Below are 19,345 nucleotides of genomic sequence, written 5' to 3'. Positions count from 1 at the left end.
GGTATTATGGAGAGCAGATTTAACTAACATTCATTGAAAGCTTTCAGGATCATAGATTCTGTTTTTCAAAAATACATGTGCCATTTAATCTGAACAGCAATACCTATTCATCTTTGAAGGAGGTGTTATTTCCAGGTTGCAAGATAAAACTTCTTCAGTGATAGGTCTGAGACTCAGAAATAGTGGCAGGGCTTCTTTTCTTCAATTAGCGTATGTTTGCATTTCTTTTGAGGAATATATACTATGTATGCACATACATAGAACTTTTAAACATCTTTGAGCCCTTTACCTTTCTACCCTTTCCTCTTCTCCAAAAAGTTCTCCTCCCTGTTTTCTACCATTTTTCTTTTTATTTTATTAAGTCATCCATATTTTAAGTTTTTCATTTAAAGAAACTGAAATATGTAACTTTCTGTGTCTAACTTATTTCACTTAATATATGATCTGTAGTTCCACGTATTTTCCTGCAAATGACATGATTTGATCCTCTCTTATGGCTGAATAGCAATGTATTGTGTGTATATGCCACATTTTCTTTATCATTTCATCTATAATGGGCATCTAAGCTGTTCAGAAGGCAGAAGAATTAACCTCGACCCACATCTCCCACCTTGTATTAAAATCAAATCAAAATGGATCGAAGACCTAGATACAAGACCAGAAACTTTAAAACTACTAAAAGACATCATAGGGGAACATTTGATGCCAGAGGAACATGCAAGGACTTCCCGAACAGATCTCCAATAGCATTAGAAATAATATCAAGAATCAACAAATGGGACTACATCAAACTAAAAGCTTCGGGACAGCAGAGACAACCCGTAGAATGGAAAAAACTTTTTGTCAGCTACTCTTCTGATAGAAGACTAATACCTAGAATATACAAAGAGCTGCTATTTTCAGCGTCCGCTCCCCAAGCCAGAACTTCAGTTCGTGGACCACACTGCCCCCTGCAGGCCAGATCATAACAACACTGAAAGGAACGGGTACAAGGGGCATGGCCGCGAAAGCAGGACCACGGAGCTAATTCAAGCTGAGACTAGCAGGTTTCCAGCCAATTCCAAGTATTTTTCTGGATTTATCTACAAAAATATATGCTAATGCTTTCCTAAAAGGGTATCAGTCTCACCCATTATAATATATACCCCATAGTTTCTTTCTATTTTATTCTGTAAGGCAAATTACAGATTTCTCAGATTGGAAACTAGAAGTACAAGTATTTTATCGGGTGAAATTAACTGTTCAAATATGTAACACATTTCCATTGTTGCCTTCTGTGCTATAATTAATATTTTAAGGTAAAGAGTTAACTCTTTACTTCTCAATTTGATAGCCACATTTTCCTTTCCACAATAATTGGTATTCAAAATTTCTACTTCTGAGGCAAAATTCTCAGTTACCACATAACACATTGTGGTATGAGTGCACTTAATATGCAAATTGCTAACATAATTTAATATTATCTTCCCTCCTGTTGCTCTTTAATTTGGTGTTGAACAGCTGAGGTTTGAGATTTTTAATCAAAGAGCATTGAATGAGGCAATTTATAAAATCGAATGGATTTTTTCAATTGTTTTACTCAGTGTTTATTGCTATCAAATTGTAAAATAATCTTTAAAATACATTAACTGACTGCTGCCCCTACAGTGTGACCATGCCTAAATGCAGAATTATTATCCAGTGGTACAGTGTAGTGGAAAAGTAGAGTATCATGCTCCCGCCCAGTGTGCAACCTGAGGCAGGTGAGTTGCCTCCTTAAGTCTCATTCTCATCATCTGTAAACTGGAGGTAATAATAGTGTCTCTTTCATATGGTCTTTGAGAGGATTAACGAGATAATCCGAGCAAAGCGTTCGCAAAGTGCCTGGCATGTAACAAGTGCTGAGCTCTTCTTTAGGTGATGAAACTAAGAGCTCATACTTAAACATTACTATCGCTACAGATTGTAAAGCAGAAATATTCTGAGAGCTGTACTGACCCCTGGGCTTAGCCAAAACAATCATAGCAAAAGCATGCAGAAGCGTCATTCTCAGCTCAGCACAGAGATTCGGTCCGACCAGGGAGCTGGTTCCCCACATGGTGCATGCCTGGGGCAGATAGGACAAGAAGTAACTGCAGTTGTGTGTATGCGGGTCTGGGGAGCAGCTGGCAAGGCTCGGGAGTTAGGCAAGGGCAGCCGGCTTCCAGCTGAGGTTGTACTAGAGGTTAGTAAGGGGAAGAGGGGAATGAGACAAGACAGACGGCTGGTCAAATTTGAGAAGATTGTCAACAGTCTAAGCAAAATAGCAATAGCTCAAACCCAGAGAATGAGGGCTGAGGTTTAACAAGACAGACAACATCAAACAGGAGCCAGGGCCTGGAACGCTCCCTAGGAAGCTCTTCACTGACGCATATCATCAGACTTGAAACAAAGCTCTTCATTCATTCATTAACAGGTAACATTGTGTGATTTTATTACATATAACACGATGTTTTGACGGACTGATGCCTTTGAAGCCAACTTGCTGGTTGTGTTCTTTATGACAGTTACAGTCAGTGTGGACCAAAGTCATCTTACTCCCTCCGTAAGCTCGAGATCTACTCACTAGGGGGCTGGGAAATGAAGCCTTCCTACCGAGGGCTCCCTCAGAAAACATGAACCCAAGAGATTCACCAAGCTGACCAAGGTAAGTCAGACTCCTCTTCCTTTCTTTGGGCACCTTTTCCCCAAGGGGCCTGCATGCCTCACAAGATGAAAGGTTGAAGCTTCCTGAAAGAAGTTCTTGGCAAAGTGATGATCATGGCTGATGAATAAAAAGCCTAGCTAGAGATATTGACTCCAAACAACTAAGCATAGTATCTTTAAAAATTATGCTGTGGATATTTTACCTGTCAGACAAACTAGAGACTTAGAAACTTCCCAACATCTTGTGTTTTTATCTTATATTTTGTACACTTAATGTCCTATCACTAACACTAAAGTCATTATCATAATCAGTAACCTCTATCAGAATTCTAGGCAGGGCCTGCTTGTTTTCTGATAGTTGATTCAGATAATGGTTTTTGAAAATCTGCTTTGACTCTCACTGTTTACCTACCATCTTGTCTAGTGAACCTGTATCATTTCTAATGGGGGTGTTATTCTTTATTCTCTTTAATGGTTTGATCCATCTTGCATTTTTACATCTGATAATCTGAGCAACTTCGTTGAAGATAACAATATGTAATATAACAACCATTGCTAATTTCTATCATTTTGTTCTGAAACCTTGTATCATTTTTATTGTTCTTGCTTTGTTTTGTCTATGTTGTTGGTATTTTGTGTTTTTTTATTATTCTCTTTAAAATAAAAAATTAAAAAAAGAGCGAGCCGCACTTCCACACTATTGAGCCATCTTTTCTCTATGACCTCAGAACTAAACGATAATGATAGCATGAAAAGCAGTGTGTCTCCCCATATTAGTCTGATGCACCTTCAAATCCAGTTGCTAAGAACATTTGAGGGAGAAAATACGGCCATTAAAAAAACATCATGAGATGGAGAAACTTGGCTAAAGAAGGTATAACTATTATCAAAGGTGTGCAGAGATATAAGTAAACATGATGACCCCCGCGAGGCGAAGTACGTGATTACTGCACAAAATACCTGAGGTCCTGGCATCAAAGTGGTGCAGTAGCGTCAATATAACACAAGGACATTTTCTTCACGGATTTAAATAAAACAAAAAGCTAAACATCCCAAAACAGCACTAAAGCCACTAGATAACTGGACGTAGCCCGAGGTGGCAATTGTCCTGAGATGGGATGTGAGAAGAGACAAATGCAATAAATTCAAACCTTTAACAGAGGCTTAAGAGAAAGACAAAGTGATTTTTTAATACTGAGTTCCCGTCATTCAAATCAAATCATCGAAGTCATTTAATTTACACTTTCTAGCAGCATTTACAGCGAAGGCATCTTGACAGTCAACTAGCACTGCATGCTTTACCCACAAATCAGGAGGAAACCCAGGCATTTTCCACTGTGGCTCACGTACGCCCTCTAGTGACCATAAGGTCAGTGAACATAAACCGTTCTCCCAGGAAACTGTCTTAAAATGTAAGTATTCACTAAATATTCAGTTTTGCTATCGGTTAAAGATAGATCCTTTGCAACTTTTATTTTCACAACTATAAACTCCTCCTAGTCCCTCTCACTAAGAACTCATACCTGGTTAAAACTATTAAAGAAGATGCAATTTAGTCATCTGAACACATTTCACATAAACGAACAGTTGCGTGATCCCACTATGAACGGTTTTGAGAGTCGAGAAACCTTTTTTTAGAACTTAATAAACACAATAGCAAAAGAGCAAATTAATATATTTGAAAATCATACACTTTATATATGTTCATTTCCCTTCTAACATTTCAGCATTTCAGTGACTGGTTAGAAATTACCATAAATGGCTAAATCCAAAAAACTAGTTTCTAAGTACCTGATGATTGATTTCCTCCAATGTTTGGTGTTGTTCTTTAGATAAAGACTTTCAGCAGAGTCCTTTATTCCTTAATCTTGTACTCAGAGGTTCTTAAATTGATAACCTGTGGGCTGACTGATCTGCAGGCCTGGTCCATTTAACTTAAATTTCCTTAATATTTGCCAACATGAATTTCTGGTGTTTTCTGGAGGACGGATTGCCTTTGGCAGCATCTGTCCTGTATCCCCACATGGCAGCGTGTTTCCAGGGCTGAACGGGCTGCCCTTTTAGGGGAGAAACCTACGAAATGCATTTAGCTATGTGTACACTGAGCTCACGTGCTTGCTGATCCAACCCCTGAGTCTGACTGTTTTAAGCTCTTCCTGTAAAATTTTTTGCTCTAATCCTAATAATCAAGCTAACCTTTTATCATATCAGCATAACACAATGCTACTAGAGGCACATACTACAAGACACATACCTTTATAAAGAAAACAACAAAAAACCCCACCTTTGCAATAGAGGAATATGAACTCGCAAGAGAGAAGTTCGTGTTGATTTCAAATGTAATCTATTTTCTCCAGACTTAGTAAAGTTCACTTGTGTTTATGAATTGTGCCTTTGTTCTGAGATGACAAAACCCTTCCTATGTAGCAAAAAAACACCACAGCTCCTGACAGTCACAGACCACTGCGCACATGCTCAGATTTCTTTCTTGGAGCCAGAGATCAAGCTATGGATAAATGGTAGCAAATCAGGCCGAGCAAATGGAACTATGACACTCACGGGCGTGCTGCTGTCGGAAAAGGTGTTCATGCTCACTGAGCTGCTCAGCTTGTCTGAGGAAACAGAGGGTGGGGATGGGCTCCTCTTCTCCAGGGCATCATGCCGCTGCAGGTACTCACGCCAGGCTCGCTGAATGCTGAAGAAGAAACAAAGAAAGGAAGAAAGAAAAAAAAATACACACTGTCACTCCCAGGTCACTGCTCATAGACTCAAAAAAAAAAAAATTGAATGGAAAGAAAAATGAAAAACTACAGGGAGTCTGAAGGAATTGGTTTTGGAGACAGAGAAAAAGAAACACAGAGAACATGCCTCAAGAAATCAGAAGAATGGGGTCTAACTCCACTTGGGCCACTAAGTTTCACTTTCTTTTCCTGGGTTAACTTTCACAGACTTGCCTGGGCTGACTCAGCCTAAACCAACTTGGAAAAAGTCATTGGTCAAAGTCAGAGTGGTGTGCACACACGAAAGCACACGGATTATGAGGCACAAAATCTTTCCATTTCTCATATTTCAAATGAGGATAATAAATAGTCTGGCGATCACATATTCATTCCGTCAACACATCATTTCTGAGGGCCCACTCTGTGCCAGGGTCAGCACTAGGCTCTGGACAGAGGCTCTGCGGTCCACAGAGCAAAGTAGTGTCATTTTCAGACCTCCAGGAGAAAGGTGGCGTCCGTGACATTTTGCTGTGCAATCTGTGTGGTGATACTGCTGGGCCTGCTCTCAGAACAGGACAGACAAGGCCCCTGCAGTCATGAATTTTACCTATTATGGGAGGAAATACGTAATGTGCAAGAAAGAAAGACTCTGAAGGAGTTCTGTACTACTAAAACATTAAAGTAACGTGATTAGGTGACTATGTAAGATTGCATTCAAGGAAATTATTTCCCATGATTAGTATCAGAAAAAGTCCTCTTCTACTTTGAGTGACAGAAACTTCTGAGGAGTGAAAACAAAGTGACTTTTCCCCCACTGATTGGCTCCTAGTCCTTAGATTAACATCTAGGTCTTTCACTTAGATTTTCATCTAAGTCATCACCTTTCGTAAGGATTAGCTGGACAAGCAGCCCAAGTGTCAAGATTCGGCCTTTTAAAATAGTTTGAAATAGCTGTATTAATTCCATCACCATCTCTTCTAGATGCTTGGGAACATCTGCCATGATGTAATTCTTCCACACACAATCTAAGTCACTAATGCTGTTTCTATACAAACAAATTGATGTTCTCATCTGGCTAGAATGATTCAAAGACCATCAATTCTCAATAGTCAGAGGACACAAAGGACACAAAAATGCTATCACATTATTGAGTCTGTATGGTTTCCCCCAATTAATTAAGGCTTTGTAAATTATAGTACCAAAGGGAGAATCCAGAAGCTGCAGTAAAAATCATGCCTTCGGATCAGGTCAGCTTCTTTGAAGCTAGGAAACCTCAGCCTCTTCTATGACCCTATGAGGAGTTCTTCATGGTTTGCATAGAACCGCAAAAGTAAAATTATTTGAGTGTCCTCCAAATTATATATACTTCAAACCCCACTAAAGCAGGTTGTCATCATGCTTTGAATTGAATTATATTTGGTCACTGTTTTATTACACAATGCTTGACCAAAATCAATTCTCTCTCTTTTTCTCTTTTCTTCTCCTCTTGCTCCTCTTCCTCTTCCTCCTCTCTGCCTCTCTCTTCTGTTTCTCTCTGTCTCTGCCAATATTTTAAACAGAATCTTAAAGAAGTCTTCTGTAAGATAACCGTCAGAAGTTTGTTTCTTCCAGGATCTATTTTATTTAAAAATAGCAAACTTTGGGAAGTTACTAGTGGTTCCACAACATCTGCAGCTTTTGAGGTCTCCTAAGGTCCAACTAAAAAATTCTCCCACTTGAGGGCACCTAAGTCAATAAGTTTTCCTATTAAGGGCTCAAAAGGTGTAACTCTTGAAAGGCAGTTAAGAACTCACATGTGTAAACATCGAAATGTCTCCATAACGTAAGAAACTGAAAGAGTAAATAAGATCTAAAAGGTACAGTAGATATTGTGAAAAGGAAAGAAACTGCTCAAAAGGAAAGAACAATTGGGGTGGGGGAAAAGAGAAAAGAAGGAAGGAGAAAAAAATACACACACACATATACACACACACAATAGCTAAGATAATTGTACTACTAATTCTATTAGTTCATTAAAAGGAACAGTTAGTGCTTATATTGTTTGATCAATCTTACATGCCTGCATCTGGTAATCTGAGCAACTATTTTTTTTTATTTTTTATTTTAAAGCCAGTAGTAAATGAGAAACAAACAAACAAAGAAATAGAACAGTAGCAGCATACCAGTATCACAAACAGAAACAAATCAAAGCAAGAACATTCAAAGTGACACAGAGTCTCAAGACAAAATAATAGGAATCAACAGTGGTTGTTACATTACATATCGCTATCCTCAACTACATTGCTCAGATTACCAGATGTAAGAATGAAAGATTGTTCAAACCATTATAGGGAATAAGAAAATAATTCTTCGATAAAACAGTAGAGATAATCCAGAATTTCACTAGACAAGATGGTAGGAGTTCACCATTGTAATTCCATTGCATATTATTACCTTCAAATCAGTTTGAGCAACTATTTTGAAGCTAACAATACGCAGTATAATAACCGTTGTTAATTTCCAATCATCTCGTTTTGAAATTCTGTATCGTTTTGTTGTTTATTCTCTTTAAAATAAAAAAAAACGAAAATATTGATAATCCATAGTTATCAATTATGGATCATCAAAACGGATTATCAGAATATTGATAATCCATAATATAAGCATGTTTATAAAATTTCAAGGCATTCTACTCTCTCCTTTTTTCTTTTAAAGAAAAAAGAATTACCATGATTATTAGAAAAATAAGGGACCCACAGCGGCCGTTTGTAGTAGTATTACATTTAACTTGTTGAACAGCAGGGGGCGGCGTTGCACCTTTAAAGAACTAAGCAATGCTGAGCAAACCCGAGGCTGAGAGTTTTGCAAAGAGCTTTCTTAAGCATCCCCATTTCCCTCCTAGTCTTATGGAATCTGGAAAGTGACACAAGTTTCCTTACATCACAGATGAAGCAAACAACAGTCTTTTCATTTGTCGGAAGGAGACTTTCAACTCACAAAAGAAGGTAACAATACTTAATGCTTTTAAATTGTTTGTTAAAAACATTGCTATGCCCACTGATTTCCACAATACAAGAATATTTTATTCTTTAATATTTAACATACAGTCATTGCCCATATATATAGAAATAATCCTTCTTCATAGAAAGCACATTATATCTTATTCTTTTTCAAATTTAACGTAACAAATATTTCCCATGTATCATATATCCTTCATAATCACAGTTTTAAAGGTTGGATGACGTCTTTAAATGGGTATCCGAGGTGAAAATAACAAGTTATTTGCACCATATTATGCTGTAACCCTAAGTTACTACATTTCTTAGTGATAGAGCCATGATATTATGGCTATGTGTGCATAGCGGTGCACTTCTGTAACCCCAGCACTCAGGAGGCTGAGGCAGTGGGATTGCGATGAGTTTGAGACCAGACAGGGATACAGAGCAAGATCTTGTCTCAGAAAGAAAAAAAAAAGAAATAGAGAGAGAAAGAAAGAAAGCGGACGGCCTCAAATATGTCCAAATATTTAAGAAAACAATACTTAGTAGGCACACAGCTTTATTTTCTCCAACTTTCCAGTCATTCTTCACTATGAGTGGGTTGTGAGAATGGCATATTATTACAGTGGTAGGTTTTGCCTGCCCAATATTAATATTTCCCTCCTTTGCTTTGTTCCAGCTCCTGTCTTCCTTTAGGGACCCACCAGCTTTCGGTCTATGAGCTTTGGATGAGGCAGATCCTGCCTACCACTACAGAGTGTGGCCCATGTGCCTGGGATGACCAACCAGAGGGCAGCAACTGGCTTAGGAATACTGCTATGTTTGGAGGCTAAGTGTCTCCTGCAGGCCCACGTGTTAAAGGGTTATTCCAGAAGGTGGAAGGGCCTCCTTGAGGCCCACCTCAAGGTGGGCCTAATGGGAGGTCCATAAGTCAGTGGAGCATACTCTTGAAAGTATTATAGGCCCCAGTCTTTTCCTCTTTCTTCTGCTCCCTGGCTTATAATGTAAGTGGTTTTGCTCTGTTAGGCCAGCTGATCATGTAGAGAACTTCTAAAATTATAAGTCAAAATAATCTTATTCTCTTTACAAATGGATTGTCTTGGATATTTTGTTACAGTGACAGAAAGCTGACCAATACATAAGCACATATACCTCAAGCCAGGCCAGTGAAAGACTGATCTGGGACTTATTACAGAGACTATTGAGAAAGAGTACCTCTCTCTCCTCTTACGAGTTTTGGTAGGTAGGACATAAGTTAAAGGTATTAGTGGTCACTTTGTCACCATACTGAGAGAGCCCATGTATAGTGAAGCAGTCCTATAAAGAAGAGAGCTTACATGGTAAGAAAGACAGATGTCTGATGACCTTGCTTCACCACTGAATCTAGTGGTGAATGATGGTCCTTTATCCTATGTCTCAAGGTCACTCTCCAATGTCACAGACTTTATCTTAGGACCTTCTGACATATGTTGGTGGATGCAGAGGAGAGCGAGGATAACTACATTATAAAATCTGCCCTCCTGAAGCCTCCTGTCCCTTTACTGATGAGGACAGCACAGTGAGTTTCACTGCAGGGGCTTGATGCAGCCCGGTCTGCAAGCCCTGAGCAGGGATGGTGGGAACCTGGGCAGGCCCAGCTCTGACTGTAAAAGGTAAGGCAGGATGAGAACAGTTCTCAAGTGTGCGCTGCTGCACTGCAGCTGAGTGAATAAGAACTCCAGGCTGGCTGGGGTGGGCAGGAAAGGCTCTCAGTTAGTTCTTCATATTCATATTCAGGCAACATGAAAGGACTTGATAGGAAAGCGTAAGCCTGTATGTGACAGTGGGAAGTATCAGTGTCAGGAAGGGCATGTTACCCGGCTCGGGAATATGACTGCTAAGAAGTAATTTTGAGTTTTAGTCTTGGAGGATCAAAGGCCTGTGTCAAAAGGGCAAAAGCAATTAGGATCGCACAGTTATTAAAGAAAAGGATTGTGGGAAAGTACAAGGCGCTCTGAAGATCAGGCAAAGGCAAATCACACAAGCTAGACAGTTTAGTGAAAGCAAAACTAACAGTGAAAGCACCCAAGTGAGGGCTTTCCTGGAAGCTCTGAGACCAAAGGTGAATGTGGCCTCTAGAATCAAGGCTGGAGCAGGTTTGGGGACAAAGGTGCAGGACATATGGCGGTGTGGGGTGCAGCTCAAAAGAAGGAGCAGGTTCTGGTCCTGTCAAGCTGCTGCCCTTCTCGTCAGGGCCAGGATCCGCATGTTGTGACAATGTCCGCCAGACATGAGCTACTTGCACAATCTGTTCGCATCTATGGATGTTCATAATGCGAGCCCCAAATCTGTGAAAGTTCATAATTTGAATGTGGGTGAATCAGGGACTTACTGTATATGTCTCTTGTTCAATCACAAAATGAGTATATTGTTAAAACTCTTGAAACACATTTGCCCATGGGTATTTCTGCTAGGTGATCCTATATAGTCCTTTCTACATGTAAGTTAGTTTGAATTATGTTTCTGTCACAACCAGGGATCCTTCATAAGTTTCGGGGAACAAGATGGGGGAATTCATCACCAGACCTAACACATGGAACAGACCCTCACTGTCCTCATTACATATTATTTCTGTCCTATGATTTAGCAAAAGAGGAAGACATATCAAACACTGCCAAGTAGTTTGAGGAAAGAGGTGAAAATCATACACATTGACGTGATATTCTGGATTCCAGAGATATTTACTGGCATGATTTTTGTTAGCCCAAGTTGACATACAAATATACTGTTGGATGAAGAAGATACATTTGGGTGAAAAAACAAACACTAGGCTAAATGTTGTTCTTGGATTTTCTTGTTGAAGGCTCACTGTAATCCCATAAGACACGGTCACTGCTGTCGTGTCACAGAGGGATACAGTTGGGGCCCAGAGAAGTTGCAGTGTATTCGATGTCATGCAGCACTGAGCAGGGCTGAAATTTGAACCTAGATTGCTCATATTTCAAAGTCTGCTCTCAACCATTCTTCTTTAATATCATCTTTTAACTTCTAAATTTTTGGGTAAAGTAGATGGACATTATGCTCAAACAGATGCAATTTAACAAGGCTTTATTGGGGAATACTGTATCATCAAAGTTATTTGAGGGGTTGTTTTCCTTCTCCAAAATCTCTCTCTCTCTCCCCCTCTCCCTGTCCCCATCCCTCTCCCTCTCTGTCTTTCTCTGTATAGAATCTAAGTATTGTTTCCTCATAAAATCAGGGAAAGATTTTATTTTATTAATAAAATTCAGGGAAAGAGTTGAACTATTTAATGAGCAGATTTTCAAAAGATGATCTGCATTCAATACAATAAGTCCCTGACTTATGAACAAGTTTTGTTCCAGAGGACAATCGTAAATTGGATTCATTCCTAAGCCCAACAAAATAAGTCTCATACCTTTGACACAAATATACAATGTAAAGCATAAAAAAACAAACACACACACAAAAATATGGCACACTATCGCACTGTACAGTAAGTACACAGTGGCATTACTGTGACAATACTCGCCAGACACGTGAGCTACTTGCGCAATCTGTTCGCATCTATGGATGTTCATAATGTGAGCCCCAAATCTGTGAAAGTTCACAATTTGAATGTGCATAAGTCAGGGACTTACTGTATATGTCTCTGGTTCAATCACAAAATGAGTATATTGCTAAAACATAAGGAAAAATGTTGCAAACAATGGTGAATGATGTCTAAGTGATAGTTTGTACTGAGAAGATATGCTTGAGATCTTGCTACAACATGCGGATCCTGGCCCTGACGAGAAGGGCAGCAGCTTGACAGGACCAGAACCTGCTCCTTCTTTTGAGCTACACCCCACACCGCCATATGTCCTGCACCTTCGTCCCCAAACCTGCTCCAGCCTTGACTGTAGAGGACACATTCACCTTAGGTCTCAGAGCTTTATGGAAAGCCCTCATTCGGGTGCTTTCACTGTTAGTTTTGCTTTCACTAAACTGTCTAACTTGTGTGATTTGCCTTTGCCTGATCTTCAGAGCGCCTTGTACTTTCCCACAATCCTTCTCTTTAATAACTGTGCGATCCTAATTGCTTTTGCCCTTTTGACACAGTCCTTTGATCCTCCAAGACTAAAACTCAAAATTACTTCTTAGCAGTCATATTCCCGAGCCGGGTAACATGCCCTTCCTGACACTGATACTTCCCACTGTCACATACAGGCTTACGCTTTCCTATCAAGTCCTTTCGTGTTGCCTGAATATGAATATGAAGAACTAACTGAGAGCCTTTCCTGCCCACGCCAGCCAGCCTGGGGCTCCTATTCACTCAGCTGCAGTGCAGCAGCGCACACTTGAGAACTGTTCTCATCCTGCCTTACCGTTTACAGTCAGAGCTGGGCCTGCCCAGGTTCCCACCATCCCTGCTCAGGGCTTGCAGACCGGGCTGCATCGAGCCCTGCAGTGAAACTCACTGTGCTGTCCTCATCAGTAAAGGGACAGGAGGCTTCAGGAGGGCAGATTTTATAATGTAGTTATCCTCGCTCTCCTCTGCATCCACCAACATATGTCAGAAGGTCCTAAGATAAAGTCTGTGACATTGGAGAGTGACCTTGAGACATAGGATAAAGGACCAGAGTCACAAAGCTTAGAGCCATTTAAAAGAAACCGCCTGGAAGCATAACTATTGCCATCGATAGGACCCTGGCAACCTTGGCGCCTAGCACATGGGAAGTGGGAGAGCTGATTCTAGCAGAGGAAGGAGGAGGGAGGAAGGAGGAGCAGATGAGGAGGAGAGGGGAGGGGAGGACAGGGGAGCAGAGGGGCAGGCTAATGGAAAGGAAAGACCTCACATGCGTGCAGAGAGGAAATGCTCAACCTGCCAAGGGAGTTAAGGATTTAATAACCAGATTAGACAAAAGTCACTGAACTGGAGTGAATTCTCTGATGGGACTCAAATTCCATTATTGGGCAAGATTAAGGTTTTTCTCTCTCTCACCCCCTCCAGTGAGTAGAAATGGGGTGCAGAGTTATTAGATGAGACAAAAGCCATTCATTTGTACCTCACTGAGCTGAGACTCCTCCATCAAACCAGCAAACATGAAATCATAAAATCCCAGGTTCCCTGAGCTGGCGGGAAATAAAGGCTCAAGGAGCTTTTCTCTGCCTCCTCCTCCTCCTCCTGGCACCTGCCCCTCTGCCTCTATAGACTGGAGACAAAGAAAGTGAAAAAAGACCAAGAGGTTTTCCTAACTTAATTTCAGCACTCAAATTAAACACTAATTTTTCATAACCAACTTTCCTTCCCAGCACTTTTTCATTTAACAAGACCTTATTTTAATGAGCAAATTTCTGATAATAGAGAATCCTACTTTTGAAAACTAGAGTCTGTATAATGAAGCTGACACACGTTTAAATATAGTGATTTGATAGTTGGATTTACTCTGATCAGTAAGTGTCGCACAGAGCTATTTAGCAGGAGACCAGCTGGCTCAGAGCCATGTTTGGGCTTATCTTAAGGGGTTTCCTTACATGCAAAGGCAAGCTGCTTACCAATGACTAAGGGTAACATATAGATAGATAGACAGACAGACAGATAGATAGATAGATAGATAGATAGAGATAGAGATATTTTCAATTTTTTAAACAAGGCCTTTGATGTGTAGCCTAGGCTGGTCTTGAACTTATGGCAATCCTCCTGCCTCAGCCTCCCGAATGCTGGGGTTATATATAGGCATGTACCACCACACCTGGTTTGCAGAGGTGTATATTAATATTTGCTTCTACTCAGCAGGATACTGTATATCTGTGAAATTTCTGTTTTAATCCCTTAATCCAGCAATGATGTATTGTTTTTCAAAGTTGGAAACCTCAAGACACCCTTTTTCTTGTAAATGATTCCTCACTAGTTTTTTTTTTTCTTTCCCAAATGATCAATTCTGGTCAAGTTTTGCCCGTTTAAGTATTTAACTGTTAAAACACCTTTTTAGAGTGTGTATATGTGTTTGTCTTGTGTATATGTGATATTATATACACCATTATTGGAAGTTCAGATTTACGCTCTGAAGGAGTATCAGAATGGGAAAGGATCACAGACATCACAAATGAATAGCTTGGGATTACTTCCAAAGAGATTCTGTAGGTCCCTTCTTTACTTAAAAATAGTTTTAAACTAGGTCAGTATTTTGCTCTATAACAGAGCTGTATCCTTGTGGATCTTCTCATTAATTTTTGTTAATATTGAGGTGTTGTTAGCACTATTTTAAATAGTAATTTACATTTGAGGAAAGGATTTGCATTTGGCTTAATAAGAGGATATGAAAGAAAGGGATAGTGAATGAGAAAGGAAGATAAATTTTACCCAAAGTAATTGGGTAAGAGTTGGAATACAAACGGAAATAAGAACATGATTATAAATATTTGTGTGTGTGCACACGCACGTGTGCATGCGTGTTTGTGTGTTTGTGTATGTGTGTGTAATAAAGAGATGGCATGAGGTTTAAAGAGCAAAGTTGTTCTGAGGTAGAATTAATCAATTTACCAAGATGAATGACAGTATAAAATGCTAGTAGAAGTTGCAGAATCGTAGTGTACTTGTCTGAAACAGAAAACCTAACACATGCAGAAGAAACAGAAATCAAAAAACTCTGTATATTACCAGTCCATGGTTCTGTAAGCCCAAAGCAGGTTTGTTGCTGCTTAAAATAAGGAGGAAATACTGTTCAACATGTAAATGTGAACTAAAGGGATGTGTAATTCTGCACTCAAAAATTTTAGATTTGTTCAGAAATTCAAAAACAAGAACTTACATTTTCACCTTTGATTCCAAGGGCTGTAGATTAAGAGGATACTTTTCAATATTATTCTCCACATCCATGGCCAGCTGGTGACTAGAAACAGGAAGAATATCTCAATAAAGATCAGTTTAGGAAGTTAACATTTCTGGCAATAATACTGTTAATGTCCATGTTTTGGACAAGGCAAAATAGATTCAATTTTGTTTACTTGAATTAATCAAAAGAATCCTAAAAATGGATGATACATAAATTGCTACACTCTAGGAAGAAAACACTGCTTTTCCTTCTCCTTTTGCTAGCCTTTTAACCTCTACCACTCAACTCAATATGTATAGCTAAAGCATGAAAATCATTTCCTCTAGAAAAAGAAGAGGGACGTAGAGTAGTTGATCATTTCAGAAGGAGATGAAACATTAAGTGTTACACACTCCATGACACTGGCCAACTAGTAAGTTGTAGAGAAGCTTCCTTTATCCTCAGGGTGTCGCTACCATGGGATCCTTTACCTATGTGTTGTTTCCAAGTCCCTGCTGTAAGCAAAACATGAACTCTAGACAGACGGTCACTGCTTCCAATGAGCTTCTTGGACTCTCACTGGGACTGCACTGCAAGGGGACGGAGGCCTTAAGCTGAGTGTTGAAGAATGGACAGGGGTAGGTAAGTTCAGACTAAAAAGTAATATGTATGGGGAAGAGATATTGAGATATTAAGTACAATGAACAGTATAGGTGAAAAAATCAGAGGCTATATTTAAAAATTAAATCAAGCAGTTTAACACAAATGGATGTTAAAAGTGAGAATATAAAAGGAAACAAGTTTGGAAAAACTGAAAACTAATAATTTTTGGTTGCAGAACATGTGCAAAACACTTGCATGGGTTCTTCTTTTGGTACTGAGAACTGAACCTAAAAGGACTTTACCAGTAGGTTACATCCCACCCTTTGGTTTTTAATTTTGAGAATGGGTCTCGGTGAGTTACTCCAGCTAGCCTCAAACTTGTGACCTTCCTGCCTCAGCCTTCTGAGTAGCTGAGATTACAGGCATGTGCCACCACCCCAGGCTTGATGCAGCCATTTTACATGTATTACTTTATTTAACTCTCACAGAAACATCCACAAATTTGGCATGATTTCCGTATTGTATACGTAGGAAACAGGAATCTCAGTGAAGCTGAACTCACTGTACAGAAGAAGCCATACTGAAACTCAGGTTCTGCTGCTGTCTCACTGTAGGACACTAGTTGGAAGCTGTTGGTATCAGGCTCATGATACTCAATTTATTAATTTCAGTTTTCGGAGGCCATATATTGCACATCCATTCCAATACACATGCACGTGATAAGGTGTGTGTGTGTTTGAAACAAACATTTTAAGAAATCTTATGTCTCCAATTATATATGACATAACTTGATTTTTTTATTTTCAGGGCTTTTAAGGCCTGTAGTAACACACCAAGTTGATTTAACAATCAATGGATTGTGATATTCAGTATGAAAAAAAATTCCTGCAAGAGAATACAATGAAAGGGACATTTAAGAGTGTCTTGCAGTGGGAGTAAGGAAGAAGAGTGAAGAGAAGCTACTTAGAAGACTATGGAGATTAGCCAAGTAATGAGAACCAGGGTTGTGATGGCAGTAAAGAAAACCAAAAGGTAAGGAAGCAATTTTCCTGGAACTACCCCTTAGGGTCAAAAATACATTTTCTACTTCTCTTTAGCAAGGAATAGCCAGGCAGCTGGGAAAGCACGAAAGACCAGATAAATTCCACCAGCCTCTAGGTGGTGCTGTGAACTCAATATAGCTTTGTGGTTGCTCCCTCAGCCTGATTATTAAGAAGGGGAAAAATTCACCACTTACTCTCTGCCCTCGATACTCAGAGTCCATTATTAATTCTTCATTACATACTTGTTCTAAAAATTGAACATCATCTGTGTGCCGGGAATGACAGAAAGCCTGAGAGATAAAATGGTGAGAACAATGGACACAGTTCTTATTCTTAGAGTCTAACAATGTAGATGGACACCAAACAGGTAATGACAGTGTGATGCATATTATCAGAGAGGAAAAACACATGGGGACCTAACCCAGGGTAGGCGGATATGGGAAGCCTCATTTTTATAACTCTCTGGTCTCATAGGGCCAAAAGCCTCCTACAAGGGTACCATACGATTCTGCTAATGAAACATACTATTAACTATACACTAGCAAATTGGGTACTAGAGATATATGTGAGTGTTTTGTGGATCAGTAGCTATGCAATTACAAAGGTAGTATTTTCATAAAAGAAGAAAAGTGTTATATTAGCAAATTTACTAATTTGACAGTATAATTTGTACATCCTCAAGAACCTACAAATACTTATTGGATTAATTTGGATAGCACTAGTCCTACATAATTGCCTGTGGTTAGTAAAGTGATTAAAAATCAGTAGAATATCTGACTTGCAAGCATACATTTCCTACCAGAGATGCAGCATGATTCGATAATTATAAAAAATGGCAGTGAGCCTAAGGTCATACTTAAGTTAATAAATGATTATCATAAATAATAGAGTCATAAGCAGTCTCCTAATTGATAAGCAGGCTCCTTACCAATCACTGTTCTCTGTCTCTGGGCACATGCCAAGTTTTACTGAGTGTGTGTGTGTGTGTGTGTGTGTGTGTGTGTGTGTGTGTATGTATGTATTTCACTAGCCTCAAGTGACCCTACATATGGTGTCCAGTTGTATGGAGTTGGAGCTTCCCCTCCCTTCACACTGACTGCTACCACAAAACCCTGCTGAGCACTCAGAATAAGTGTAATGTTCCAAAGGGGAATAACCGATCGACTGCTATGACACCATTATCACTTAACTTATGGTCACTTTGAGTAGCTGAGATGATTTACATCAGCACCTAAGTCAGCTACAGCTATAATGAAATGCCTAATCTGCTCACTCAAAGTACACCAATGTTTCAATCAAAACTGACAGCTTTCAAGGACACGGGGAAGCGGACCGAGAAAATCTTCAGAAATCTATGCAAATGGGTGTAGTTGTTAGAGCTGATGGCCCCTACTTATGTCCTCTCTGTTCTACATAAGCATGAAGGGGAAGGTCTCTCTACATATCTGGGTGTTTTGAGGGGAGGGAATTCTCATACCTGAAATTCCTCAGTCATGACTGAGAAAAATAAGCACACAAAACAGACTGGTCATTTCCACAAGCTTTTAGCTTTCTTCAGGTCTCTGGATAATAAAGGGGGAAGAGAAGGCAGGTAGGAGCAGAAGCCTACACATATGCCCTTAATTTTCACTTATCTTCCTTACAGCAGATTGCTGGGAAAGATGCGTATTTGTAGTAATGAGAGGTTTAATATAGAGTTCTGATCAATTAGCAGGAAAAAAAAACCTTTGGATTTCATTTCCTACATTAAAATCAATAATGAGGAACTGACATAACCAGGCCTAATAAACAAATGCGCTGAACATCACAGAGACAGGGTGTCCTCTGAGAACTGAGCTACATGAGGAGATTACTGAATAACTGCAAGAAATCTAAAATGCACCGACACCGTTTTTAGCCCCAGATCCTCATTACCAGCACCTGAATGAGCTGTTAAGAAACACCGGTTGCAGGGCCGCTCCCCAGAGATTTGGTTTCATTTTATCTGGGGTGTGGCTGAAACCAAAGCATTTTTATTGATTCTGAGTGTCGCCAGGGCGAAGAACCACTGACCCGGACCTAATGTCATCACGACACAAGTGTTCATAGAAGAGAAGCCTTTCAGCTGTCAGCTAAAAACCCTTCGCTACTATTGTGGAGATAGCTAATGATGACGGTGATTGGGGAAGACTGAACTATTTTTTCTTCTTTTAATTTATATTGTTTACTTTAAAAAATAAATTTATGTCTTTACATAAAAACACTGTGCATATTAATGGGGTAATTATGATGATGTTTCCATGTTATATGATGTTTCCATGTTTATACACTGGGTGATATTTAAATCAAGTTAAACATATCTATCTCCTCATTTATCACTTTTGTATGATGAGCACTTTCACTATATCTTCCCCTAGCTCTTTTGAATGTGCTTTAATTACTTCTATCTGTAGTCACTCTACTGAGCAATCACACACTAGAATGTCTTGCTCCTAACTGTAACCAGAACCCACTGATAACCCACCCCATCTCTATCCCTTCCCACTACTGGCTCCCTGACTTCT

The 19,345-nt window shown here is 39.6% G+C and overlaps 1 protein-coding gene across 7 annotated transcripts in view; it reads right to left on the bottom strand.

The window, feature by feature from the left end:
• Iqcj (IQ motif containing J) overlaps positions 1–19,345 on the bottom strand; it is a 249,401-nt gene that overhangs the window by 214,114 nt on the left and 15,942 nt on the right. For all 7 annotated transcript variants that reach the window (XM_013518669.1, XM_013518670.1, XM_013518668.1 and 4 more), the window contains exons 3-4: positions 15,154–15,234; positions 5,224–5,359 (exon numbers count right to left, since the gene is read on the bottom strand). In XM_013518669.1, the coding sequence (XP_013374123.1) occupies positions 5,224–5,359; positions 15,154–15,234 (217 nt within the window). The remainder of the gene's footprint in view (positions 1–5,223; positions 5,360–15,153; positions 15,235–19,345) is intronic.

Source organism: Chinchilla lanigera, unplaced genomic scaffold (genome assembly GCF_000276665.1).
Source record: "Chinchilla lanigera isolate Chin_1 unplaced genomic scaffold, ChiLan1.0 scaffold00047, whole genome shotgun sequence".
Taxonomy (NCBI): domain Eukaryota; kingdom Metazoa; phylum Chordata; class Mammalia; order Rodentia; family Chinchillidae; genus Chinchilla; species Chinchilla lanigera.
The sequence above is the reverse complement of the archived record's forward strand: the minus strand, read 5'-3'. Positions and strand labels throughout refer to the sequence as shown.